This window comes from Lepidochelys kempii, chromosome 7 (genome assembly GCF_965140265.1).
Source record: "Lepidochelys kempii isolate rLepKem1 chromosome 7, rLepKem1.hap2, whole genome shotgun sequence".
Taxonomy (NCBI): Eukaryota; Metazoa; Chordata; order Testudines; family Cheloniidae; genus Lepidochelys; species Lepidochelys kempii.
In genome coordinates this window covers 21,659,758-21,687,278 of record NC_133262.1, presented here as the reverse complement: position 1 = coordinate 21,687,278, position 27,521 = coordinate 21,659,758, and the positions used below count along the sequence as shown (strand labels likewise).

The 27,521-nt window shown below is 42.3% G+C and overlaps 2 protein-coding genes across 3 annotated transcripts in view; both read left to right on the top strand.

Annotated features, from left to right (window-relative positions):
• The window catches only part of LOC140915161 (uncharacterized), a 185,010-nt gene extending 175,152 nt beyond the window's left edge, over positions 1-9,858 (top strand). Inside the window, exon 4 of the mRNA XM_073354739.1 lies at positions 8,428-9,858. Within this exon, the coding sequence (XP_073210840.1) occupies positions 8,716-9,858 (1,143 nt within the window). The 5' untranslated portion in view covers positions 8,428-8,715. The remainder of the gene's footprint in view (positions 1-8,427) is intronic.
• Positions 9,859-11,056: 1,198 nt separating this feature from the next.
• The window catches only part of TXNRD3 (thioredoxin reductase 3), a 33,974-nt gene continuing 17,509 nt past the window's right edge, over positions 11,057-27,521 (top strand). Inside the window, exons 1-7 of one of the 2 annotated variants that reach the window (XM_073351344.1) lie at positions 11,057-11,280; positions 18,057-18,117; positions 19,850-19,959; positions 20,573-20,689; positions 22,497-22,569; positions 23,772-23,891; positions 24,425-24,567. In XM_073351344.1, coding sequence (XP_073207445.1) covers positions 11,158-11,280; positions 18,057-18,117; positions 19,850-19,959; positions 20,573-20,689; positions 22,497-22,569; positions 23,772-23,891; positions 24,425-24,567 — 747 coding nt within the window. In that variant the 5' untranslated portion in view covers positions 11,057-11,157. Of the gene's footprint in view, positions 11,281-14,653; positions 15,253-18,056; positions 18,118-19,849; positions 19,960-20,572; positions 20,690-22,496; positions 22,570-23,771; positions 23,892-24,424; positions 24,568-27,521 lie in introns of those variants that run through there. The other variant, XM_073351342.1, reaches the window with a different exon arrangement.

Sequence of the window (27,521 nt, the reverse complement as noted above, 5' to 3'; positions counted from 1 at the left end):
ATATTATCTCCATTTCACTGATAACAAAACAAGCGGAGTTTAAGAAATGTTCGCAATGCCACATAAGAAGTCGGTGACAGAACTTGGGAGCTCCTGGCTTCCGACGCCGAGATGAAATCCACAAGACACTGTTCTCTCTATGCAGAATCCCTATGTGTATCCATCTTGGAAGTACAAAACAGCCATTACAAAAAATACTAGTTAGATAGTCAGTTTCCCACCCCAAACACTATCAATAAGCTTCTGTTAAATTGAGCATTAATAAATATATATTGTACTTCATCCTAAAGGTGACCAAACTTTGATTTTAGGAAACAGAAGATGGGGACTAGTTCCAGAGATCAGGACACTTGAGCAAAGTATGACTTGTTGTCCGATTCTGCAGACAGCTGATCATAACTGCCACTCTGGGACATGGGTCTCCGAGGCTCCTGGGTTGCAGGCCATTTTGGGCTATAGAGATAATACATGTTGCACCTCTTGAGTTGTCTTTAAAAATAGCCCCAAGTAAAGAATATTGTATCTAATCCAATCTATCTAGTATCAAGAGAATGCTCCCCATGTTATTAGATCAGTCTACCCTCTAGGTGACAGTTACAGATGACTGTGATGAGCATATCTTGTCCTGTCTGTATATTATGTTTTTTTATTACAAATGGGCTTGAGCTGCAATCTTCGGGTCCAGTTTCAAACTTTCCCAAGGTTCAGGGGTGTTTGGATCCATCCTTGCCTCTAATTTTCAGGTAGAACTTGATGTGCTTTACTGGGAAGCACATACATCACTTTTATATGTTGTTGTAATGGTGATAGAATGAGAAAGTATAGGTTCTGACATAGGGGTCATTTGGCAATTTCCTCCTGCTTTTTAACCTTTAAAACACTAGTGGCTATATATGGTCCTGGCAGCATATAACTTCCCATGTTTCTGTCCCTAGGTAACCGGTGCAAATACCATATACTACACTGGCATATACTTGTACTACTAGGGCTGACCTTAAGGGCTCTCAAAATATTCAACGAGGTGGACACCATGCTCAAAGAAGTAAATGTCCCTGGGTTTGACTCCACATAGGACCTTAGTAGCCTTTCTTGACTTGAGACACCAGAAGCTTTGAAAGTCAGCTCTGAATACATTCTACACTTGGAGCCCTGCACACTTTTTCAGTGAGCTCAGTGCCGTTGACAGGAACTGGATTGACAGTCTGGGAGACTCAAGTCTGCTTATCCATAGAACAGGTACAGAACTGGAAGCAGAAAGGAAATTTCTTCTACGTTGCCCTGCTGATGTGTCTCAACCCCATTCCCTCTCTAGTGGTGAGAGCGGGGAGTTCAGACTCCCTGATTTATTCACCATTAATTACATGCACTCCCTCCAAGCCCTGCCACCTCCTGTCCATAGCCTAACCCTTCCCTATACACAGATTCGTGGGCCTGTGGAGAGATGGGGTAGGAGAGAGTGCCTGTGGAGTGGGCAGACCCTTTGCCTCTCCAGAGTGAAATCTAAGTCCCAGCTGACATATATCCTTTTAAAGTACCTGTATACCAAAGCCAGCTAAGCCTGTCCCAGTCTGGGGAGTTCTGCTTCTTAGCTGAAGAGCTTTTCTTCCCATCTCATCAGTGTATGGAGGTTCAGCCCTATGCCAAAGTCTCTCAGGGCTTGTCTACACTACTGCTTAAGTTGATGTAAGTTATGTTGCTCAGGGGTGTGAAAAAGCCACCCCACTGAGTGATGTAACTTACATCAACTTAAAGTGGTGTCCACACCATGCTATGTCAGCAGGAGACACTCTCCTGCTGACATAGCTTCCGCCTTTTATTGAGGTGGAGTAATTATGCCGACGGGAGAGCGCTCTTCCATTGGCATAGTGCATCAGCTGCGCTGATGTAGCGCAGTAGTCTAGACTAGCCCTCACTGTCTGAAAGCCTTTCAAATCCCATCCCAGTCCCTAGCTTGGAGTGCACGGTTATTATGCGAATCACATGCTGTCGCAGTCAGTGATAATTTACTTAATGGTGCCAAAATCTGTGAACTTGCCTAAAGGCTTTTGACATTATTTGCCACGAACATTAGTCAATACATTCTGGGATGGAGGCAATTTGCATGTCACCCAAATGACTAGATATCAAATTAGGCTTCCGACGGTCTCCAGAATGGCGCTCTCCTTTCATCATTAATCTTAACAAAGGGGGGGCCCAAGGCCCTGGATAGGGACCTGAGCTGTTTCCTTACATATGACTGATTGATGTGGCAATCTAAGGTTGGCCAGTTATCATCCATTTTGAAGAAGGCACCAACTTTCTATTTCTGCCTTCAGCTCCAAAACTGCAGTGTGATTTGGAGGGACTGGGGGGCTGATCCCACATAACAGCACATGTAGTTTGTTTTCCTGTGAAATGTTAATGCTAAAAATCCCATGTGCCCTATTCCCCTCCTACAGGACTGGCAACTTCCACAGAAGTCAATGAGGGTTATTGGCACACTCGTGTGGCAGGAGAATAGGGCCCCAGTTTAGGACTTTTGTACTGCTCTGTCTTACTCTCTTTCATATTAGAGAGACAAGGTGGGTGAGATAATAGCTTTTATTGGATCAGCTTCTGTTGGTGAGAGAGACAAGTTTTTGAGATTACAGAGAGCTCTTCTTCAGGACTGGAAAACTTACTCAGAGTGCCAATAAAAAATATTACCTTCTGTGTCTCTCTAATATCCCAGGATCAACACAGCTACAAAAACCCTTTCTTATTCACCGTCTTTGGGGAAACTCTCTATTCTGTCCCAGCCCTGTTACACCACTCTGATAGCATGAAGGGAGCAGAAATTATCATTTTTATTACCATAACGCGTAGGAGCCCTTAGTCATGGAGAAGGACCCTATTGTGCTAGGTGCTATACAGAATGTCTTCTTCAGGAATATCCCTGGCTGTCAGGAGCTATGGGCCTCAGTTCCCTCAGCTGAACCTGGGGCTAGCTGGCCTCAGGCCTTACTGGAAATCTTGGGAGGTGGGTAGGCACAAGCCCACCCATATCTAAAGGCCCCTCCCCCAGCCTTGCAGGAGGGACTACTGGACCCGGAACCAAATGAAGACAGGGGACAACTAAGGAATAACAGGGTCAGGAGTGAGGGACACAGGTTCAAAACTAGGGATCCAGAGGTGGACACTGAGCAGAGAACCCCAGACAGCACCCACTGCTCCTCAAAGCTATCTAGGAAGCCAGCGGATGCCACCCAAAGGAACCCTGGCCAGATGCATGAGACCAGGGAGGAGCGGAAATAGGCCCCACAATCACAGAGCACCCCCTCGTCTCACATCCTCCTCCTGGCTACTTGTTGTAGATGGCTACTTTGGCCAGGGCCAGGAGAAGGTTGATGAGGAGGTCTTGCAATTTGATGGGGCCATGGACAGGGTGTGCAAATATAAACAGGTGTGGGGAAAAGTGCAGCCAGAACCTCAGCAGGAGGTTCTGAAGGAGCCGGAATAGGAGCAGCAACCTGGCTCATTCGAGATAAGCATGAGCCAGGTTCTCCCTCACACCGCAAAAGGCTCAGGGGTCAGGGATGGGGGTGAGCTGCGCCTCCGGCCAATTAATGAGCCCAGCTGAGCTGCAGTAGAATCACCTGATCGGCCAGCCTGCCCAATTGGATGCAAGGTGCCTACAAGTCTGCATTTAAGATCAACAGCAGCATGTTGCTGGTTACTTAGTACTTATACCCTGTATCTGCCTTGTTCCAGCCCTGTGCCCTTGTTTGGTTTGTGACTCCAGCTCTGACTCTTGGCTTGTCTCCTCACTCCAGTGCTGACCCTTGGCTTTGACTCCCTGTTCCCATCTGTTGGGCCAGGCCATCTGATAACAATCTCTGATAGTAAAACCTGGTTACTTTAATCTCTTTTAGAGAAAGAGAGAGAGAGAAACTTACTCACAGAGAGGAACTAAACAGGCAATTCTGGATAGTTGTGAGGAAGGGTATGGTGGATAGTTTTAGTACCTGCACCTTGTATCAGAAACCCACAGGTTTCAGGGATTGTATCTGTCTGTGTTCATAGCTAACTTGAAATGGAGGCTCCATGAGAGTCAGCAAAACTTAAACCAAGGGATATTTTTTTCTTTGTGATGTGGCTAGAAACATTCTCAATCTAGGACTCTTCCATTATTAAGACTAAAATAAAAGTAATAGACAAATCCCATTTTTCAAGGCTCCTGGAACAGCAATGATATATACATATGGTCAAAAAGAAATAAAATCACTCATGTCAGATGTCTCCCATTAGGTCCATTTCCATCACTGGTGGGATTACTGCTCTTGCAATTATTTTTTGACGTTCTTAAATAAGAGTAAGGATGGTCTTGTGCTTAAAGCATGGGACTGAGAGTTGGGCTGTATTATCAGCTATGCTACAAACTTCCTGGGAGACCTTGGGCAAGTCACTTCACCCCTCTCTGTGCCTCAGTTTCCCCATCTGCAAAATGCAGATAATATCTATCATACAGGGATATTACGAGGCTTGATGCATTAATAGCTGCAAAGTGTTATCAATTTTTATATAAAACTGTCAACATACACAATGGTGGGCAGTTGATGAATGTGCTGAGCCAACAATAGTAACTGCCCCAAAGAGCTTATAGTTTAAAAACACAAGTGGGCGCAATAAAGAAAAATGCAGAAGGCCCAATCCTGTTTCAAATTAAGACAACAGCTAAACTACTTGTGGGAGCAAAATCAGACCGACAGTATATTGGCTATGATCCCTGAGCTTTATACCTTTGGTGCTTCGAGGAATAGGAGGGAGGGCACATAGCAGACACTGCTTGGGGACTGTTCTAAGTGTAAGGGTAGAATGAATGATGCTCAAAGGCATGTGTGGATAAAAGGAAAAGTCAGAAGACAATCCTGGATGGAAAATAAGGATCAGGAGAGATATTGGAAATAGAAGAAGCCCTCCAGGGCCTAGCAGAATCTTTTTTCTAGGATCCAAGAAAAATAATTTAGAATGATTGGAAACCTCTCCACACAGACTAAGCTTGATAAGTTTATGGAGGGGATGGTATGATGGGATTGCCTAATTTTGGCAATTAGTTGATCTGTGACTATTAGTGGTAAATATGCCCAATGGCCTGTGATGGGATGTTAGATGGGGTGGGATCTGAGTTACTACAGAGAATTCTTTCCTGGGTGTCTAGCTGGTGAGTCTTGCCCACATGCTCAGGGTTTAGCTGATCATCATATTTGGGGTCGGGAAGGAATTTTCCTCCAGGGCAGATTGGCAGAGGTCCTGGGGGTATTTTGCTTTCCTCTGTAACGTAGGGCACGAGTCACTTGCTGGAGGATTCTCTGCACCTTGAAGTCTTTAAACCATGATCTGAGGACTTCGATAGCTCAGAGATAGGTTAAGGGTTTGTTACAGGAGTGGGTGGGTGAGATTCTGTGGCCTGCGTTGTGCAGGAGGTCAGACTCAATAACCATAATGGTCCCTTCTGCCTTAAAGTCTATGATTCTATGATATAAACAAGATTCAAGCGAGAGATGTCAATGCAGTTTTGGGCTGAGCATGCGGAGGCATTAGATCAGTCTGGAGGGAGAAAACAGCCCCTACTTTTTCATCTTGGCCAAGTGATGTGTCCTCCATTACTCCAGACGAGACTGTAGATAGGGGTGTAAGCAGTTCAGAAAGAGAATTATTATTTTAGGTGGTGGGATGAAGACAGTGGTGAAGCTTGCTCCTTCCCATTTTCCAACTTTGACTTCAAGTTAAATTGTCATTCTCTTTAAACATGAATGGGAAGCAAGAGAGTCAGCAAGAATTTCCAGTCATAGGGATCTCCCCACCAAAACACAAGTCACCTTTCCATTTTCGGAGCTCTTTGCCTGTTGAGGGAAGATGTGGGTTCTTGAGATTATATTGGGGCATTGCCACCTATCAGAAAACTATCCACCAAAGGTGAGGAAATAACCAGATCCTGCATTGGGTGGTTCTTGCTGTTCTAGGGTCATCAGCTTTTATTCATAGCAACACGGGAATTGCTATGATTCTTGAACAGACTGATAGTCTATTTAGTTGAGTCTGGAATCCTGTGCCCAACAGGGGCCAAGGCTAGATGCTTCAGGGTGAGATGTAACTACTCTGCGGGGGAGGGATAGCTCAGTGGTTTGAGCATTGGCCCGCTAAACCCAGGGTTGTGAGTTCAATCCTTGAGGGGGCCATTTAGGGATCTGGGGCAAAAATTGGGGATTGGTCCTGCTTTGAGTAGAGGGTTGGACTAGATGGCCTCCTGAGGTCCCTTTCAACCTGGATATTCTGTGATACTCTGCCTCTTTGTGCACCTAATTATGCAATAGTATCCAGGAAAGAGAAGGGGAATTTCTTCCTGACTCCAGCTGGAAATCAACTTATGCCCTGAGTAATGAATATTGATAGCGCGGATAGCACTGGTAATTATATCTTAGTGCTCTCATGTATCTGCAAATTGCTATTCTTATTCAGAACAATGTTTAATCCTTGTTTGAAACTTAGTGGAGCCTCCCAGCTCTGCCCTCACTCGGTTACACAGCAATACTGATAGAACAAAGAATTATAAGTTTAAAAAAAAAAAAAAAAAAGCAATGCTCCACCACTGAACTATCACTGCCAGAATTAGGCAAAAAACCCATCTACCTGATGTTGTAGCCAGGAAGAATGAAAAGGTTTTTGAATCATCCATCATCTTAATTTATCAATAATATAGGACAAAGTATATAATATTTAAGACCGTCATTCTCAAACTTTTCCATACAGCAACCTCATGCTACAATAGAAATATGTTTCAGAATACTCCTCCCATAAATTTTAGGATCTCTCCCCATCAAGTCATAACACATAGGAGGGTGTTTGCGAAACCTCTGGGTGGGGGAGTCACCATTTGCAGGTTGAGACCCCATGATTAACAATGTATAAGGGAGCTACTTTGAGCCTATCTTCATATAACCTGAGAGTTATGTATGCAAGTCTTTTACTCTCATTTTCCAAATGATAGATTAAAGGCAATGGAGATATGCAAAGATTTTTTCAAGTTCGGTTTACACCCTATTTTGTTTGTGATGTATAAAGAGAACATGAAAGGTTTCTTTGGGGGAGGAGGGGGAATGTATTTTCCTGTCTGTTTTTTACTTTAGAGAGACAAAGTGGATGAGGTAATATCTTTTATTGGACCAACTTCTGTTGGTACGAAAGAAAGCTTGTCTCTTCCACCAGCAGAAGTTGGTCCAATAAAAGATATTGCCCCACCCACCTTATCTTTCTAATATCCTGGGACCAACACAGCTATAACAACACTGTTTTTGCTTTATCAAGAATGTCAAGTCAGGTCTTTACTGTATTTGCTGGAGGACTTCATAGAAGTCTCAGATGTGTGTTGTGAGCTCTCACATCTTAATTGCAGAGACATGTGGGAGTATATATATTTAACAATGATGTCCTTTACTCCAAATGTTCATTAGGCATTAGAGTTAAATGAGTGCTAACAAATACTATAAATGTTTAAACAGTCTTAGCAAATATCTTCCTCTCTCAATGTTCAGTTATCACTTGCTTGATTCTTGTTATTAGCCTTCATTAGTTTTCCAATTTACCACAAAGTCTTCCAGGGTAGGTAAGGCCTGAATTCCTTATACAGAAAACAAGCGGGGCCTTCTTTACGCATCCTAAGTAAACCCATTTTTCCCATCAGTGGGTCATCTTTAAGAAACTTGACCAATACCACAGAGTAACAGAGTTCCTGGCTCTAAGCCTCCAGCTCATTCTATCAGACTCCCTATCCATTAATATAACAACTTAAAAAATGATTTCACAAGTTTTGCCTGACCACAGGAGTGTTTTTTCAGGACTTGACTGTTTTAAAATGTGTTTTTATATAAGGAGCTTTGACTGTAAAGAGGTCGAACACACATCGTGTATACAAGCTGCTTTCTTCAATCCATCTGCAGGATTTGTCCATTTCCCCTTACTTTCCCTCACTCTCCCTCAGGCCCAATCTTTTTAATGAATCACAGCGACCACACACAAAGACTGCGCTGTTAGAATCTGTCCTGTAGATGGCAGCTTCTCCCAATTTTCTCATTCTATAGAATTCATAAGTGAGATATCTTTACAGCCCACTATTTACAGGGTCTTTTAGACATCATCTGCAGCTAGTTATCTAGGTGTAAAGTTGCAGCTTGGCCATCTGTAGCAGCAATCAGATAATTTTGCAGTTGGTTGCTAAAAAGAAAAGAAAAAAGCACAAATGATGTGGGTGTTAAATGTGTAGCCACTTCTTTGGGTGGAGACTAGGCAGATACAAATAAGCTGCTAAAAAGCAAAGGCCCAGTCACCTGAACATTTAGCTTTTATTGGTCTCTAGTCTCTTTTTGTGTATCTCTTTTTTTTAACCAAAACCCCATTATTCCTATTTTACAGATGGGAAGCTAGAGGAACACAGGACAGAAGTGATGAGTTTGCACAGGGAGTAAGTGTCACAGATGAAGTGGGCTGTAGCCCACAAAAGCTTATGCACTAATAAATTTGTTAGAATCATAGAATCATAGAATATCAGGGTTGGAAGGGACCCCAGAAGGTCATCTAGTCCAACCCCCTGCTCAAAGCAGGACCAATTCCCAGTTAAATCATCCCAGCCAGGGCTTTGTCAAGCCTGACCTTAAAAACCTCTAAGGAAGGAGATTCTACCACCAGTATGCCAACATTTTTATGGCTGATTTAGAACAACGCTTCCTCAGCTCTCGTCCCCTAAAGCCCCTACTCTACTTGCGCTATATTGATGACATCTTCATCATCTGGACCCATGGAAAAGAAGCCCTTGAGGAATTCCACCATGATTTCAACAATTTCCATCCCACCACCAACCTCAGCCTGGTCCAGTCCACACAAGAGATCCACTTCCTGGACACTACAGTGCTAATAAACAATGGCCACATAAACACCACCCTATACCGGAAACCTACTGACCGCTATTCCTACCTGCATGCCTCCAGCTTTCACCCTGACCACACCACACGATCCATCGTCTACAGCCAAGCTCTGCGATACAACCGCATTTGCTCCAACCCCTCAGACAGAGACAAACACCTACAAGATCTCTGTCAAGCTTTCTTACAACTACAATACCCACCTGCAGAAGTAAAGAAACAGATTGATAGAGCCAGAAGAGTTCCCAGAAGTTACCTACTACAGGACAGGCCTAACAAAGAAAATAACAGAACGCCACTAGCCGTCACCTTCAGCCCGCAACTAAAACCCCTCCAACGCATTATTAAGGATCTACAACCTATCCTAAAGGATGACCCAACACTCTCACAAGTCTTGGGAGACAGGCCAGTCCTTGCCTACAGACAGCCCCGCAACCTGAAGCAAATACTCACCAACAACCACATACACAACAGAACCACTAACCCAGGAACTTATCCTTGCAACAAAGCCCGTTGCCAATTGTGCCCACATATCTATTCAGGGGACACCATCACAGGGCCTAATAACATCAGCCACACTATCAGAGGCTCGTTCACCTGCACATCCACCAATGTGATCTATGCCATCATGTGCCAGCAATGCCCCTCTGCCATGTACATTGGTCAAACTGGACAGTCTCTACGTAAAAGAATAAATGGACACAAATCAGATGTCAAGAATTATAACATTCATAAACCAGTCGGAGAACACTTCAATCTCTCTGGTCACGCAATCACAGACATGAAGGTCGCTATCTTAAAACAAAAAAACTTCAAATCCAGACTCCAGCGAGAAACTGCTGAATTGGAATTCATTTGCAAATTGGATACTATTAATTTAGGCTTAAATAGAGACTGGGAGTGGCTAAGTCATTATGCAAGGTAGCCTGTTTCCTCTTGTTTTTTCCTACCCCCCCCCCCCAGATGCTCTGGTTTAACTTGGATTTAAACCTGGAGAATGGTCAGTTTAGATGAGCTATTACCAGCAGGAGAGTGAGTTTGTGTGTGTATGGGGGCGGGGGGGATGTGAGAAAACCTTGATCTATGCAGGAAATAGCCCGACTTGATTATGTTAAGAGTTGTCACTTTGGATGGGCTAGCACCAGCAGGAGAGTGAATTTGTGTGGGGGGGTGGAGGGTGAGAAAACCTGGATTTGTGCTGGAAATGGCCCACCTGTTGATCACTTTAGATAAGCTATTACCAGCAGGACAGTGGGGTGGGAGGAGGTATTGTTTCATGATTTCTGTGTGTATATAAAGTCTGCTGCAGTTTCCACGGTAAACATCTGATGAAGTGAGCTGTAGCTCACGAAAGCTCATGCTCAAATAAATTGGTTAGTCTCTAAGGTGCCACAAGTACTCCTTTTCTTTCTCCCTAGGTAACGCATTCCAGTGTTTCACCACCCTCTTAGTGAAAAAGTTTTTCCTAATATCCAATCTAAACCTCCCCCACTGCAACTTGAGACCATTACTCCTCGTTCTGTCATCTGCTACCATTGAGAACAGTCTAGAGCCATCCTCTTTGGAACCCCCTTTCAGGTAGTTGAAAGCAGCTATCAAATCCCCCCTCATTCTTCTCTTCTGCAGGCTAAACAATCCCAGCTCCCTCAGCCTCTCCTCATAACTCATGTGTTCCAGTCCCCTAATCATAGCCTCTAAGGTGCCACAAGTACGCCTGTTTTTTATGTTTTGGGGGTTTTTTTTGCGGCTACAGACTAACACGTCTGCTACTCTGAAACAGACAGAGAAAGCGCCCAGGAGTCCTTCCTTTCTGGTTCAAATCACTGGAGGCCACTCCCTTCCCAGAGCTGGGTCTAGAATTCACGAGCCCTAAGGACAGAAGCTATACTATCTGCAGGTGACGACACCACCCAGACAACGGGAGGAGCTTGCTGCGTAGTGCGCATGCTCTCCCTTCTTGGGCTGTCCCAAGTTTTCCTAGCGGGGCGAGGCGGGGCTGATGTTGGACTCTCCCTCCTAGGCTCAGTCTATTGGTCAGTCTATGGACGGTGTAGGTTAACGCACACCCCGGCCTCATCCCGAGTAGACTCTTCCAGCCTCCTTCTTCCTCCCCCCCCGCCCTCTCCGGAAGGAAAGAGGCGGGGCTAAAGGGCCACTAAGTACCGGTATCTGCGCGCGTCGGCTAGTGCGAGCAGAGCTGCCTTTTACTCGCCCTCCTGCTGCCATGCCGCCCCCGGGCCAGGTCCGGCTGCCGGACTGGGATGCGCTGCGGCTCCGCGTCCGGACTCTGATCAGCTCCCACCGGGTCGTGGTCTTCAGCAAGAGCTACTGCCCCTACTGCAACAAGGTACGGCCCGGCGGGTGGGGGGCGCCTGGGGTGGGCCTTGCCGCGCACACGCCCCGCGGGAGGAGGCCTCACGGCGGCTGCGCCCGGCAGTTGCCCCTGAGGGGGCTCGCGCTCTGCCGCTCGGGCCCGGCGGGGGCGGGGAGGAGCCCTAATCACTGGTTCTGGGGCGGCCGGGTTCCCTCAGGGCGACCTGAGGTGGGCTCTAGGCCCGGTGCAGCAGGCTGGTGTGAGGGTTTGCACTGAGCGCCCCACGCCTTTTCCTGAGCGTGGCCGGGAGCCTGGAGGCAAATGTCTCCCTCTCCCCCCCGAGGGCAGGGATTGGTCGCAGGCTGCCGTTCAAACGGAGCTCGCGCTCCAGAGCTTGGACCTGGCTCCCAACTTACCGCTGGCGCGAGGAGCCGGCCAACTGCAAACGGGAGCTCGCGCCGCTTGCGTTAGCGGAGACCAAATGGGCGGAAGTGGGCAAATGCCACCCAAGGCACCGCTTCGTGTATTACGCCCAATCTTAAAGCCACTATTCAGGGATATCGGGTTTGTGGGGTTTTTTTGGTTGTGTTCCTCAAATGCTCAAGCAGAGGGCATCTCTTTAGTGACCAATCTGGATGAAGCTAAGCTGTCACCAAGCTTGAGCTTCCTGTCACCTGTGAGCTGTTAGAAAGGCTGACTTATCACTGACTTGCTTTTATGTTGTTGAATGGTAATTCTGTATTATGGCAATACTGTAATCAGTGTTATAATAAACAAAGAAGTTGCTGAGCATTGCAGTGGCCAGAACAAGGATTTTTATTTTGGCACTACTTGGTAATACTTACCTATGACTTTCTAGGTCTAGTCTGCTTAGCTAGCTGACAAAGCTAAGCTTGAACTGGAGAATGAAAGTAGCTAGAAAAACAAACGTGCAAGGCCTTCCCTATGCATCATAAACAATTGCCTGTCAAATTCTAACTGCAGAATCTTGGTGCAGATTTAGGCACATCTTGATTGATTCTCAAATACTTGTTGAATTGACACTTAAAAGTGAAACCTTTTTAAAACTTGAAAATCTTGTGTGGTGAGGAAAAGCAAAGTTGGAATATTAGGCAGTAACTTCTAGTAGCATTTTACATTGAAATTGGTTCCTTGGTAGTCATTCCTCTGGTTTCATACCCTGAACTTGGATCTGTGTGTGTAAGTGGGATGTTACAATGGAGTCTTGTAATATTACTGTAGAAAGAAGAATCCCAATGATCATGTTTTTGTTCTAGCTGACATAAAATTACATTTAGACCTTAATTCAGGTCCAAGGTAAAATGTCAGAAATGTAGTAGGTACTTCAGATAAGAACATCATCTTGGGTCCTGAAAATATCATCATATGTTGCTAAGTTTTATTTAGACTTTCAAAAATCTTTCTAATAGTCTTTTTACAGAATTTTGAGCAAGTGAAGTGATCATAGGGTGGTAGATGAAATCTCTTTTTAGGCATAGCAGAGTTTTTCTGGAGAGGATTCTTTTTCTTGGTGAGTCTGTATTTGAAATAGAAAAGGAGTACTTAAAGCTTATGCTCAGATAAATTGGTTAGCCTCTAAGGTGCCACAAGTACTCTTTTTTTTGCGAATACAGACTAACACGGCTGCTACTCTGAAACCTGTATTGGAAATACCCAGTAAGAAAGGAATCCAACAATTGATGCTCATCTGCCTCGCTTTGTCTACTATTTCGCAGTTCTGTTTGGTCTATTGACAGTTGCAATAGTAGTTGTAGAGTGTTAGCAGCCTTTTTTAGGAATGTATTGGGGTCCAGTTAGATGGTATTGTCTTCTTTTTTTTTTTTAAATTTTTTTTAAAGACTCTCTTTTCTACCTTACCGTTTCACCTGTTGCTGGTGCTCCAAGAGCTATTCCAGTTGAGGGGAAATGGCTACAAATTAGGGCTGTCGATTAATCAGTTAACTCATGCGATTAACTCAAAGTTAATTGTGATTAAAAAAATTAATTGCAGTTTTAATGGTTCTGTTAACCAATAGAATACCAATTGAAATGTATATTACATATTTTTGGATGGTTTTTCTACATTTTCCAAAATATTGATTTCAGTTGCATCACAGAATACAAAGTGTACAGTACTCAATTTATATTATTTTGATTACAAATATTTGTACTGTAAAAATAAGCAAAAGAAATAGTATTTTTTCAATTCACCTCATACAAGTAGTGGAGTGTAATATCTTTGTCTTGAAAGTGCAACTTACAAATGTAGTTTTTTTTGTTACATAACTGCGCTCAAAAACAAAACAATGTAAAACTTCAGAGCCTACAAGTCCGCTCAGTCCTACTTCTTGCTCAGACAAACAAGTTTGTTTACATTTGTAGGAGATAATGCTGTCCACTTCTTATTTACAAAGTCACCTGAAAGTGAGGACAGGTGTTCGCTTGCTACTTTTGTAGCCGTCATTGCAAGGTATGTACTTGCCAGATACGCTAAACGTTCGTATGCCCCTTCATGTTTTGGTTACCGTTCCAGAGGACATGCTTCCATGCTGATGATGCTTATTTAAAAAAAAAAAAAAAAAGTGTTAACTAAATTTGTGATGGTCTCCTGCTCTGTTTTACCCACGTTCTGCCATATATTTCATGTTATAGCAGTCTCTGATGATCACCCAGCACATGTTCTTCTTAAGAACATTTTCACTGCAGATTTGACAAAACATAAAGAAGGTTCCAATGTGAGATTTCTAAAGATAGCTATAGGACTCGACCCAAGGTTTAACAATCTGAAGTGCCTTCCAAAATCTGAGCGGAACAAGGTGTGGAGCATGCTTTCAGAAGTCTTAAAAGAGCAACACTGGTGCAAAAACTACAGAGCCCAAACCACCAAAAAAAGAAAATGAAGCTTCTGCTGGTGGCATACGACTCAGATGATGAAAATGAACATGCATTGGTCTGCACTGCTTTGGATTGTTATTGAGCATAACCTGTCATCAGCATGGATGCATGTCCTCCGGAATGGTGGATGAAGTATGAAGGGACATATGAATTTTTAGCGCATCTAGTACGTAAATACTTTGCGACGTCGGCTACAACAGTACCGTGCAAACACCCGTTCTCGCTTTTAGGTGACGTTGTAAACAAGCAGCAGGCAGCATTATCTCCTGCAAATGTAAACATACTTGATTGGCTAAACAAGAAGTAAGACTGAGTGGACTTGTAGGCTCTAAAGTTTTGCATTATGTTGTTTTTGAGTGCAGTTTTTTGTACATAATTCTAAATTTGTAAATTCAACTTTCATTATATAGCGAGTGCGCTATAGTACTTGTGTGAGGTGAATTGAAAAAATACTATCTAGTTTTTTACAGTGCAAATATTTATAATAAAAAAGAGCACTATATCTTTGTATTCTGTGTTGTAACTGAAATCAATATATCTGAAAATGTAGAAAACATCCAAACATTTTAAATAAATGGTATTCTATTATTGTTTAAGCGCATGACTAATCACAATTTTTTTTAATTGCTTGACAGCCCTACTACAAATCTGTGTGGCGTCAGTCTAGAACTTTGTTGCTGATTAGTGTTCCTTCCTGCTGAGGCAGATTCCCTTTTAGGTAGCCTTTTTGGCTCCATGGAAACAGCCAGCTCTTGGGAGCACTATATTTACTGTCCCAGAGAGAGGAAGGGCAAGTACTGCTGCAGGTAGGCTGGGGAGCAATGTTGGCTCTGGGCTTAGTGCGGGAAGAGAAGGAGGAACATGCATGGAGCTGGATTAAGGGACAGGTGGTAAATCTGGAGCAAGGAAAGATGCTTGAGGAAATTTAGTGGAATAAGGGTCTCTAGTGTGTGTCTTCTCTTTGGCAGAGGAAGAGGGTGGAGAGAGTATGTTGAAAGAACAAACGAGGTCAAGAAAATTCATCTTCTGTTTCTCCTTTGGCTCTTTTAGGAGATTAGATAGGAGCAGGAATAAGAAACAGTGACCCATTGCAGCGGAAAATCCTTCATGGTAAGATGAGAAGGAAGGTGGTAGACAGGAATGGAGTTATCAGAATTTAACTTTCTTGCAGTTACTGCCAGTCAAGAAAAACTTGCATGTATTTTAAATTCTTGCAACCATGGAGAAATTGATACTGGATGAGATGGAAAAACTTTTATAAATGCTAGCAGTCTCTATACTGACATGTAAAAGCAACTTGATACACAGAATAACCACAACTTCACATGACTGCTGATTATGATATGCCCTCAGCTAGTATATTATGCATCTATACAAATGCATAATGACATGTCAGGTCAGCTCAATTTAGATTGTTACATAATGCTAATTGACTTATGAAACAGCAGACCCAGGACACTGCTTATTAGCTAACTCCACCTTGTGGAGTTTAAAGTAGCTAAACAGGTTGAAGTAATGAGAGCAAATGCTGCCAGGAAAAGTTTTAAAAAGTGCATTGTCATACTATAGTGCCTTTGTTCCAAGTTATTTTCCGTATGAAACTTAGTGTTAAGTAACTCACTAGTAATGTTTGTCCCCTAACTGTTTGTTTCCTGTGTAAGAATTGTAAGGAATTTCTTGTCTGTGTACAAATGCATTAGTTGAATTCAAGTGTGATGCATATTTGTATACTACAAATCAATATACAGACTGCAAATGTCTTCCTTCTGTACAGTTTAGTTAGATCTTGTAGGAAAAGTACCCTATGGCTGAGAATAAAGATGGCAAAGTTAAAAAGTCTTAAAATTAAAATTTAAAATGTTAAAGGACAAACGTACCTTCCCTTCTCGAGTGTAACTATTTGAAAACTCTTCTGTTCTCTTGTTCTTGCTATACTTTAGCAGTAGAGCAGTTCAGTGGTGTCTTTTGCCGCTGCCACACTTGAACTGTTTGTTCTACAGTAGAACCTCAGAGTAACAAATTCAGTCAACCTCACACCTCATTTGGAACTGGAAGTACCCAATCAGGCAGCAGCAGAGACCCAAAAAAAAGCAAGTACAGTACTGTGTTAAACGTAAACTACTTTTCCTTTTTTTAAAGGAAAGCAGTATTTTTCTTCTGCATAGTAAAGTTTCAAGGCTGTATTGAGTCAATGTTCAGTTCTAAACTTTGAAAGAATAGCCATAACATTTTTTTCAAAGTTACAAACATTTCAGAGTTATGAACAACCTCCATTCCTGAGGTGTTCGTAACTGAGGTTCTACTGTATTTATTTCATGAAAAAGGTGTCTGTCTCCTGTAGGCTGCTTTAATACAAATTTAAAGTAAAACAGCAGCTAAGCAGTTATAATTCACTGGCATCACCCAAAAGACTAAAGACCCCTACTCCATAAATATTAGTCCCATCAAGCTCCGCTTTTCTAAAAGTATACATAAACAGCCCTTTCAGAGTGCCCAAATACTCATGCTCCTTTGGAACCAACATAACAAAATTGAGAGCCCCTCATAGAGAAATCTGCGATCAGCACTCTTTCTTAAATCCCTAATTGCCTCTCCCCATCTTCCCTTCCCGGCAGTCAGAAGTTTAGGGTTGCCGCGGGTATGGGGTTGCATCCCTGATCATCTTGGCTAATAGCCATTGATGGACCTATCCTTTATATAGTTATTGAGTGAGCCCAGTTATACTTTTGGCCATCAACATCCCGTGGCAATGAGTTCCACAGTTTAACTTGCCACTGTGTGGCAAAAGTACTTCTTGTTTGTATTAAACCTGATGCCTATTTTTTTTTAAAAAAAATTGCCTCTCCTTTGTTCCATACGGTCATTGTTTCAGTCTCTCAATAATGCAGCTACCTAGCCATGTAGGATTTTATAGGTCAAAAACAGGAATCTTCCGTTTATTTTTTTTGCATGCTTTTTTAAAAAAAATTGATGTCCGTCATTTTGAGGGTCACTGTTCATTTCCAAGTCTGAAGATTGAGAGAGATGGCAATTTGTGTTCCTAATCCTGGTGTGGGTTGTCAGCCAGGGATCTAGTAATTTTCTGTGCAGTTAATGGTGAAAGTACAACTTCTAGATTTCAACCTAATTTTGCTACTTAATAGCTTCCTCACAAAACTTTCCCATCCCCAAAGACTCTTTGGCCATATGTGTATATCTGTTTACCAAATGACCCTTTGGTTTTCTATCCTCTACATCTACTTCAAAGCAGCTACCTCAAGATGTCTTGGTCTGGTTACTTCTGACACGATATAAGGGGTTAAAAAGACAATCTGCTACTAAGGTTTTTTTTGGTAGACAAAGTTCTCCCATCTCCTTCAGAAGAAGCATGGGGTTGGATACCAAAGTCTGAATCCTGTTGATTACTTAAACATACTTCTACACCGAAAATGAACATGTGATTGTAGCACAGGTATTGCTTTAATCCAGCTAGTGCAGCCATAAGTTCATTGTAGGTGAACCATCTCAGGAAGCTTGCCAAGGACCCTGAGTATGTACTTGGATTGCTAACAGGTGGTGAAGTACAGGCTTCCATGGCTTTGCTGCTATTGTTAACCACAATAGCTAGAATAAAGCTAGGACAGACATGCCTACTTGCATTAGTCACACTATCGTTTGTAGTGTGAATGTACCACCTGTGGTGGTGAAATCACATGAGATAGCAAAGGGGCTGCTTCTGAAAATTAACTTGGAAGTAATGACTTAGTATCTGCATAACTCAGTGTCTTAAAACAGTTGTATCTAATGTACTAATGCTCAATAGCAGATCTTGGTCCTAAACTACATCGAAATATCAGATCTTTGACTTGTGAAAATGCAGTGCCCTTGTGTTCACGATAGTAGATATCAAATGAAACTATTCTGGTTTGTTACAGGTGAAAGAACTTTTTCATTCTATGGGAGTAGACTTCTATGCTTTGGAACTTGATTTAACTGGTAAGTAAAAATGACAGCTCGTGTTGAGATGCATAGATATATATTTCATCTGACTTAAGCCACTCTTTTCCTATAAACTTTCTTGTACTGATCAGAGACACTAATTCTCTCTTGAATGATGCCTCGTTTGGTGCAAAGTTACAATAGCATTTAAAATGCATGCTAAATTCTTATATCACAAGGCACTTTTTTTTAAAAATCTTGATTTATTTAATCAAATAGAAGTTTGATGGCTGTGTCAGGAAATTACCCACTGTTCTGTCTTGCAGGGAAACTAAGTTACTTTTTTTGTGTTCCCGGATAACTGTTAATGTTTTACTTGACTTAGAAGCGACCTTTGTGAAGAAATTTGCCTAGTCATTGGAAGTTGGGGGTGGGGAGGGGACACACTAAATTTCATTGCTTAGGCTGTAGCCAGTGCCAACTTTTATTAAAGCCAGGAGTTTTGAGGTTACAATACGGTCTTACGTTAAAATTACTTTTGTTCTTGAAAAAACAGTTAAGGGGTTTACTGGGCATTAATTGGCTGTAAAGATGGCTGATTGGTTGTAAAGATTCTGAATATATTTAGAAACTTCAGTGGTCATATATTTTGATTTTAAAACTTCGCTATTTATACTGTTTACCAATTTAATACTTCATAAAACGTCCAAAAATAACATTGTGTTGAATAGTTTTTAAATGTACTGACTGACTCTCACTGAAGTTTCCCTTTTTGGTTTAGCATTCTCTCCAAACTAGAGAGGTACCCGCACAGTAAATGGATCCTAGTCTGACAAAGGGAACTGTAATATACATATGGATTTGCTGAGTCCATCTTACGTTTTGGGATGGTGATTGTGTGTTAAGGCTCTTTAATAATTAAGGCTGTACTTCATTTGCAGCTCCTGAGATTATTGGCACTGTCTCTGGGAATAAATAACACTAAAGTGCATTGTATATTCCCACAATTAATTGCACACACTTCCTGTACTGGCTGGACTATATTAGATTTCATAAAGCCACCAAGAAGGTGCCTATCCAGAGCACGTTCCATGTTGACAGTTGTTTAAAAGGACAACTGTTGTCAAAACCAGCAGTAATTGAAGCTTCAAAAGAAAATACTCTGCCTTCCCTAAAAACTAATCTGAAGTAACATATCTAGTCTCCAAAAGACCCTATGAAATTAGTGTAGTACCGTGCCCAGAAGGTCTATGGATTCTGGCTATTTCCAACAAAGGGGTGAACAAATTCCAAAGCCCAGGGGGCCTAATGAAGAACACCCTGCCAGCAGGGTGTGTGTGTGTGTTAGCTCAAATGCCTCCACTGATATTGACTGTGGCAATATACATAGGCAGGGAGGTAGTCTCTCTCAAATAACCAGGTCTCGAGCAATGTATGGCTTACTTCTAAACTCTGACTTAAACACCACCTGGAAACCATCTCGCATTTAGGTTTGTGAAGCTTCAATTCATTCCATCTATCAAGACACATACTCTTGTGGGGAGGTACAATCTTTGAAAAATCTTCTTTTGTTTCAAAGCTTGTGCTTTTGAGGAATGTGTCTACAAACTTGCCATGTCTGAAACAAATACGTTGATTTTATGGAGGCCTTGTGATGTGTTTTTTCAGTTCTAGTTTTTAAAAAAAAAACATACATTTAAGTGCACTTTCAGTGAGGATTGTTTCAAACTCTCTCATAGTGGTGTATGTTTTTTTGTGTGTGTGTTGTTTTTTTTTTTTTAATTCTTAGATGATGGACCCAATATTCAGCAAGTGTTAGTAGAAGTGACTAGCCAGAGGGCTGTGCCCAATGTGTTTGTGAATGGAACACACATAGGTGGATATGATAAAACTTTTCAGGTAATCTTGCTTTTCTTGAGTTTGAAATTAGCTGTGACTAGAAATGAATTGACTAAGTAACTTATCTCCATTTTTAAATACAGTCTAGTCACTTGATACCTCTTTTGCAACCACTGGTTTCAAAATATGCTAGTGAACTAACTTAATGCATACTTATTGCAGTCCCATAATGTCAAGAAGGAAACGAAATTAAAAAAATCAGTATTAAAAGGAGAGACAGTTGTTCCATCCTGCTACAACCTTTTTAAATTCCTGCCTGCTTGATGTTCTATACAATAAGTAGAATTACAAATGGAGTGAGCAATGGGTCATCAGTGATTTCTTGACTTGGTTTTTTGGTATGTAGCTTTTGCTGTGTGACTTAAATATAACTTTAGAAGCAGAAAATGAGAACACAGTCCTGTGACAGGTTCTATAATTGTGAGCTTTAAGTATCATGTGAGAACTCCCTTTCTAGCCCTCAGATTTGAAAAACTGCGTGCTAATGATCCTCTTTAATAAGTAATCCAAAATTAGGGTAGAAGCATCAGACACTATGACCTAGGTCATGAAAAAGCTGTGTAATTCACACTTGAACATATAGCTGTGTGAGTAACCCATATGTTTGTTACAGGCTTCCCAGAGTGGCTCATTGCAGAATGTGCTAGGGAATTGCATAGATGATGCAGAAGTTTATGATTACGATCTTATTGTTGTTGGTGGTGGCTCTGGTGGACTTGCATGTTCCAAGGTATGCACTTGAGTTTGCACTTGTACACTGAATTTTGCCTATATATCAACTGTACATGTAAGATGTCTCCTGAAACTCTGTTGCTCTGTGCACCTGTCATTCTAATGCAATATAGTCTACATTTCAATGAGTCTTTCCATTCATTTGAAATTTAATGGGCTGAACACTGATGTAACTGTAGTGTAACATGCACTCCTTCAGGAGCTCATAGTTCAGAACTTTGGGCCAGATTCTTTCCCATAGGATAGTCACTTTTTGCTTCAGTCTTTCAACTTTGTCAACTTCTTCCTGGACAAGTAAGGAACTTAAGGAAACAGCAGCCTTTGTTTCTGGTAGCTTGTTTAGAAGGGTTGAAGGTTCAAAGTATTGATAGTACTTTTGGCTGGGCAGTGGAGGACAGGGGGATGACAAACACATATGCATAACATTCTCTTTAGATAATTACTGTTGACAGTGCAGGCTGTTGTATAGGGTTGCTTCTAGATATTTCTTCTCCAGGTGTGATACATATCTTCAGATGGTTGGAAGTGAAAATCCGGCTGCTCTGCTCCTCTGCAGCTTCTGATTGAGTTAAGTGCTGTCATAGATTCTCAGGGTCTGGTCTATGCCCCAGCCTGTAACCAGTCTCTTCGAAGTAGCCCTTCAGTGTGCCAGACCCAAAGGCTCCACATAATTCCACAGGGAAAGGCCCACAGCCTCCATGATTCCGAAGCTGGTACCTGTAGGCCCAGTTATTTGTGGTTCCCTTCAATAAGTCCAGCCAAGCCAGATTCCTATGGGAGACGTGTTCCTACCCCTTCAGAGCATAAAATATCTGCAAAAACAGTAAGAAGCCTTTTTAAAACAAGATACCAATTTTAATAACCTGGAATACAGAATCTAAAAAGTCTTTAGGTTAGTGTGAGATGCAGGCTTAGGATATGATTCCTGTTGGTAGGAGCTAGGGTTCTGCCAGGTCCTGTTGCCCTGACATTATCTTGGCCCTCTGTCCCCTTTTGTTCTTAGGGCATGTCTAAATGTACAGTGACACAGCTGTGCCGGTGCAGCTGTGCTGCTGCAGTGCATCTGGTGAAGACTCTCTATGCTGACAGGAGAGAGCTTTCCCATCGGCATAATAAAACCACCTCCATGAATGGTAGAAGCTATGGCTCTACCACCAACATAGTGCTGTGCATACGAGTGCTTATGTTGCTGTAATTTATGTTGCTCAAGAGGATGGTTTAGTCATACCCCTAAGTGACCTAAGTTATCCTGACATAAACTGTAGTATAGACATACTGTTGGTCTCCAGGTTCCTCCTGTGTCCGTGTATCCAGCTCTGTCAGACATTTGACACCTTCACACATTCTTCAGCTTAGGGCCTTTGCTGTGCTTACCTGCAGAGAGGTGGCAGGGAATCTCCTCTTGGCTGTAGATTGCTAGGTGTGTGTGTCCCAGCCATTGAGGTTTTCAGTTTCTTCCAGATCCTCCATTCACATGCATAGGCTCTATTCAGTTCATTAATTATTCTGGTCTCTTACCAGGCAGCCACATGAGTCTGACACAGAGTCCCTTTTCCTTTGCATAGTAGTACAAAGCACAGGGGAACTGAGGTGCACAAGAACATCGTAAAAGTATTACCAAAATTCCCACACTTATCACAAGCACTGATGGCATTACGGAGAGAAGGGTAAGTGGTACTACGACTGTCATCAGAATTGCCTTCCATCAGACAAGCACATTGGAGGACCTGCTTAAATGATCAAGGAAAGCTTTTAGCATCAAAAAGCAATGGAGAAGTTCATATCTGACTTCTTTTTTAATACAGGAAGCTGCTGCCTTAGGAAAAAAGGTCATGGTGCTAGATTATGTTGTACCAACACCTTCGGGTACTTCATGGGGTAAGCAGTCCTAGCCTCAAATCACAATATATATGCATAGATTAAAATGCTGATGTCAAGCATTGCTTAAATTATTTAGTTTCAAGGTTTTGCATTCGTGTAGTATGGTAGTTGTATGGACATGAGGCTGTGATTCTACAACGTAAATGATGGAGGAAATAAACCTCACTCAACCTGCCTGTTCGAGATGGATTTTTCTATCCAGCCTGCATTTCACTATTTACTTCAATTTCTTATTAACAACTCTTGGATTTCACGTTCTCACTAAATTCTTTGCTACGTAACCTTCCCTTTTTAAATCTTAAACATTTTAATCACTTATAGGGAAGCTGATATCTGTAAAGCACATTTTGAGCTCCTTAGATGAAAGTGTTAGTTTGAATTGGCTTTACACTTGAGTGGCTGAATTACAGTATCATCTCTTACCATTTTAGCTGAAGTGCTTAGCACTGTGATACATTCAGTATTTCATAGGCCCGAGGGGACCATACTTCTACAGTAGGTGTTACAAGCACCTCGAAGTGGATGCTTTTCCTGTGGTCTCCAGAATTCCTCACTTTCCCTTGACCTTGCTTTTTGCTGTTTTTCACATTTTTTTGATCCTGGCTCCTATAGAACAGATTAGTGGTGGTCCTTTCCATAAGTAAACTCTGTGTAGAGAAGTATTCTTCTTTTGTTCTGAAGAAAGCACATGTTGAATTTCTTACAGTCACTCATAAGAGGAATGTTTGCCCTTCATTTCTTTTTTGAAATTTAGCTCTGTCTCTGACTCCATAGAATAGGCATGGTTAACACTGCAGACTGTGGTCTCTTGCACTTCTTAGGTATCATGAAAGTGTCATTCTGTTTTATCTGACTACAGAATAAGTGGCAGTGAATTAATCCAAAACTACTTTATATATGTGAATGTGTTGGGCCTATGCTTAAAGCTTTACTTATGTAACCTGCTTGGTATTGGAGTTAAAATGTTATTGCTTAAGTAAAAAATGTTACTTTGTCAACCTTGTCCAATTACATACTGCATTGGAAGGTATGTAGTTGTAAAGGAAGTTCTCCATCCATTGCTTGCATGTGTACAGAAAGTAATACTAATGGATGGCTAGACAGTGGAGTACATAGAGCATGTCATAAAAGACAGAAGTGCACATCTAAAGTTAATGCTGGTAAGAACATTAAATAAACTTTCTTTCTTTCCATCACAGGACTTGGTGGCACGTGTGTAAATGTAGGTTGTATTCCTAAGAAACTCATGCATCAAGCTGCACTTCTGGGACAGGCACTTCAAGATTCAAGGAAATTTGGCTGGGAGTATGATGAGCAAGGTCAATAACACTGAACACTGGTGGGGGAGGATGCAAATCAGAACTCTTGTTTGAGCTTAAATAAGAATTCTTTTAGTATTGAAGTGACTAAATAGAATTCAGTTTGCCACTTGAACAACTTTTCCCTCCCTCTCCCCCAAGATCTCTTTATGAAGACGCTTAAACCTGTTTTGAGGCTTGATTCCACCATAACTTGCATAACCTAGCTTGTTGGGTTACTTGTAGTTGGGTTTCATAAACCCAGATAACTTTGCCAGTAGTGCTAAGAGAGAAGCCATTTTTTATGTCTGATGGATATGAAGTATCCCTAGAAAAACTTTAATATGTTACTTATTACATGAAATGTGTATGTGTATTCTACTTGGGCTTGCTAATTTAGTGAGGCATTGCTTAACCTATAGTATTGCCATAATTTGAGTTATGACTAATTAGCAACTATTTTTACAATTTACTGTAAGCCTCTGACGTTCATGAAGTTAGTGTGTTTATACTTGTTTCTTTTTAACTGTAAAGCTTTTTGTTTCTATTTTTAGTTAAACACAACTGGGAGACCATGGTAGAAGCAATTCAGAACTACATAGGCTCTTTAAATTGGGGTTACAGGGTGTCCTTGAGAGAGAAGACTGTGACATACCTCAATGCCTATGCAGAATTTATCGAACCACACAAAATAAAGGTAGCTGCTGCATGTTTAGCTTTGGCTTATTTTCTCTGACCTGTTAAGAATCACTCCCCATATGTCCTAAAACTACTCTTTAGTTGAAACCTAGTATGTAAAAGGTTTCAGCTTAATACAGTAACTCCTCACTTAACGTTGTAGTTATATTCCTGAAAAATGTGACTTTAAGTGAAACTATGTTAAGCGAATCCAATTTCCCCATAAGAATTAATGTAAATGTGCCAGAGGGGAAGATGTTAAGTTGCAGTGGGGAAAAAAAATTGACAGACAAAAGGCATTATATACATTTTAAACAAGCAATTTAATACAGCTATAAGTTTTTTAAACAATTTTAAACTAAGGGTTTTCATAGTTTTCTTGGTGCTACTGGTACTGCTAGGCACTCCACTATCACTTGCTGGACGTTTTTGACTCGTGATGCATGCACGCACGTCCGGAGGAACATGTGCTACTCCTCACTCCCTTCAGCCTGGAGTGGCCGGGGTCATGCAACATCAGGCAACTATTGCAAGAGAGAATTTGGAAAACCGTGTCATTTCTCCATGGTAATTTTGCTCCCCTTCTGGAAGCCCTGTGGGTTTAGGCTAGGACTAGTTATGGAGGCTCTTACTTTCACAGGAGCCCTGCTGGAGGACCAAAGGCCTCTCTTCCAGGGTGCCCTGGAAAAATGGCCCTGCTGTATCTCCCCTAGTAACCATGCACTCAGGATCCGGGCAGCATTGCAGCCAATGTAGTAAGAGGAGGAAAATTAACACTTGCTGCAGGGCTGTGCCCCTCTCTGCTGTGTGCATGCAGGGGTAGAGACATGCAGCTGGCATTAAAGTGAATGGCAAAGCTCCTGTGTATTTCACATGCTTTCATGGAAGCAGGGCCAGGTTCTGTGCATCTCTACGCCACTTCTCCCCCTTGCTACAGCGAAGCAGGCGCTGGAATGCTATTCCTGTAACTTGCTTTGGGCAGGCTGCTGCCCCCTGTGTTCTTACCTCCCTCCAGCAAAGAGGAGGGAGCAGATAAAACATTATTTATTGTGTAGTAAGGCAGGGCCTCTGCTGTGCACCACCCGCAGCGGCTTTGCAGGCAGCTGGTGGCCTCGCAAGCACTTGGTGTAGAGCCCTATTCCCAAGCCGGGCCGTTGGGCCTTAAAGCAACAGTGAATCACTGGCAGGGGGAGTAGTTGCATGCGCTGTGCGTTTACAGCAGTACAGTACTATAGTTGGGAGGTGCCCATGTCTTACTCTACACAGGCACAGCCCACTGGCACTGGAGATGAGGCAGACAAGGACGCTGAAGATACTGTAGGCTAGGAGAAGCACATTGCACAGCAGTGGCGGCAGCTTCCCCTACTCTGCAAGCACCAGGGGCTGGGGGCTCAACCCTCAGCCCACCCGCTCCACCCCTTCCTCCAAGCCCCCACACTTGACCCGCCTCTTCTCTCTCTCCCTCCCCGCTTCCCCCACCTCTTCCCCCTTTACTTCGCAGGCAGGCTACGGTCCTTCTTCCCAGGGCAATCAATCAGCTGGCTTGCTGTGTTTAGGAGGGAGGAGCGAGGACTTCCTCCCCTCCCCCCCAGGGTAATCAGCTGGTTTGCGTGTTCAGGAGGGAGGGGGGAGCTTGTGCGCTGAGCCCTCTCTCCTTCTCTTCCCCCCCCCCCCAAAATGCTGCAAGCCAGCTGATTGCCCCTGGCAGGAGGGGGAAGGTGCTGATCCGTGGGGTCTGCCGGGGGGTGGGAGGCGTTGGTGGGGGGAGGGGGGAAGAGCGTAGGGAGGCCACCAGTTGTGGAGAAAGCAGGCAGACAAACAACAGAATAGTGGAGCATTGCACAACTTTAAATGAGCATGTTCCCTAATTGATCAGCAACAAAACAACATTAACCGGGATGACTTTAAGTGAGGAGTTATTGTATGATACTTTACTTATCTCACTTAAAGAATTAAAATTAGAGGAATAATTTACTGATTTAAGTAGATTTATACTCCAGTAACCACTGTCATAATACTTGCATACTAATACCAGTTATGTAGAAGTAATGTGGGGATCTGCAAATAGAGAATCTTGCATAAGTAGAGAGGTAGAGCTTGAGTATGTAACAACTGTGTGACTTGATTCCAAAATTTTAAATGAAAAGCTATGAAACATAACTCTTAAATTGCCTTAATGTTTATAGATAATTGGTGTTAACTTAAATCTATAGCATGTAAGAATCAGGAGTTTACTGTATCTTTTATTCAAAATCCCTGGATAGTTGATTCAAGTTAAAACTTACTTTCTTCTTGTAACTTGCCTCTTGCCTCATAACGTCACTGAAAATTGGATCTTAATCTCAGTGAGTAACTATGAATAATACTGCATACTGAGCCAAGAAAACATTAAAATTAGTTTGGAAGAGGAGTGTTAATTTTAGAAAACACACAAATGGCCTACCGATCAGAAACATAAAGAGCCATATCCAAAACCTTGCTTGTTCCTCAAGTTCAGATCCCTTCCATGATATTATGGAGTTGGAATAGTATTCTGTGTATTGGCATAGGAATGAAGCCACAAGACAAGTATATACTTAATTTGTACTGCACAGCGGGTATTATAGCTGACTATCAGATTGGACCAGGGTTTACCCAGGTTAGGGATGCAGCAATGAATAAAATTTTACATCATGTAGGTTCACTGGATACAGCTGCTTGACCCTGATGTAGTTAGTTTGATTTAGTCACACAATTTAAATCCAGGTTACACTGAATGAGGAGTAAAACTAGTTGGCTTATTTTTTACCAATGTTATAGAAGAAATTCAATTTGCAGCTGTTCATTTAATATAAGTTTGGTACTGAGCTGGGCCATCAATACAGGAAAGTAGAGCAGACTTTTTTTAAGCTGCTACATGCAAGAGGACAAATCTGACCTTCCTTTTCGCCCAGGTTTGACTTGTAGTTTCTCAAACCCCTTTCAAAAAGAGGC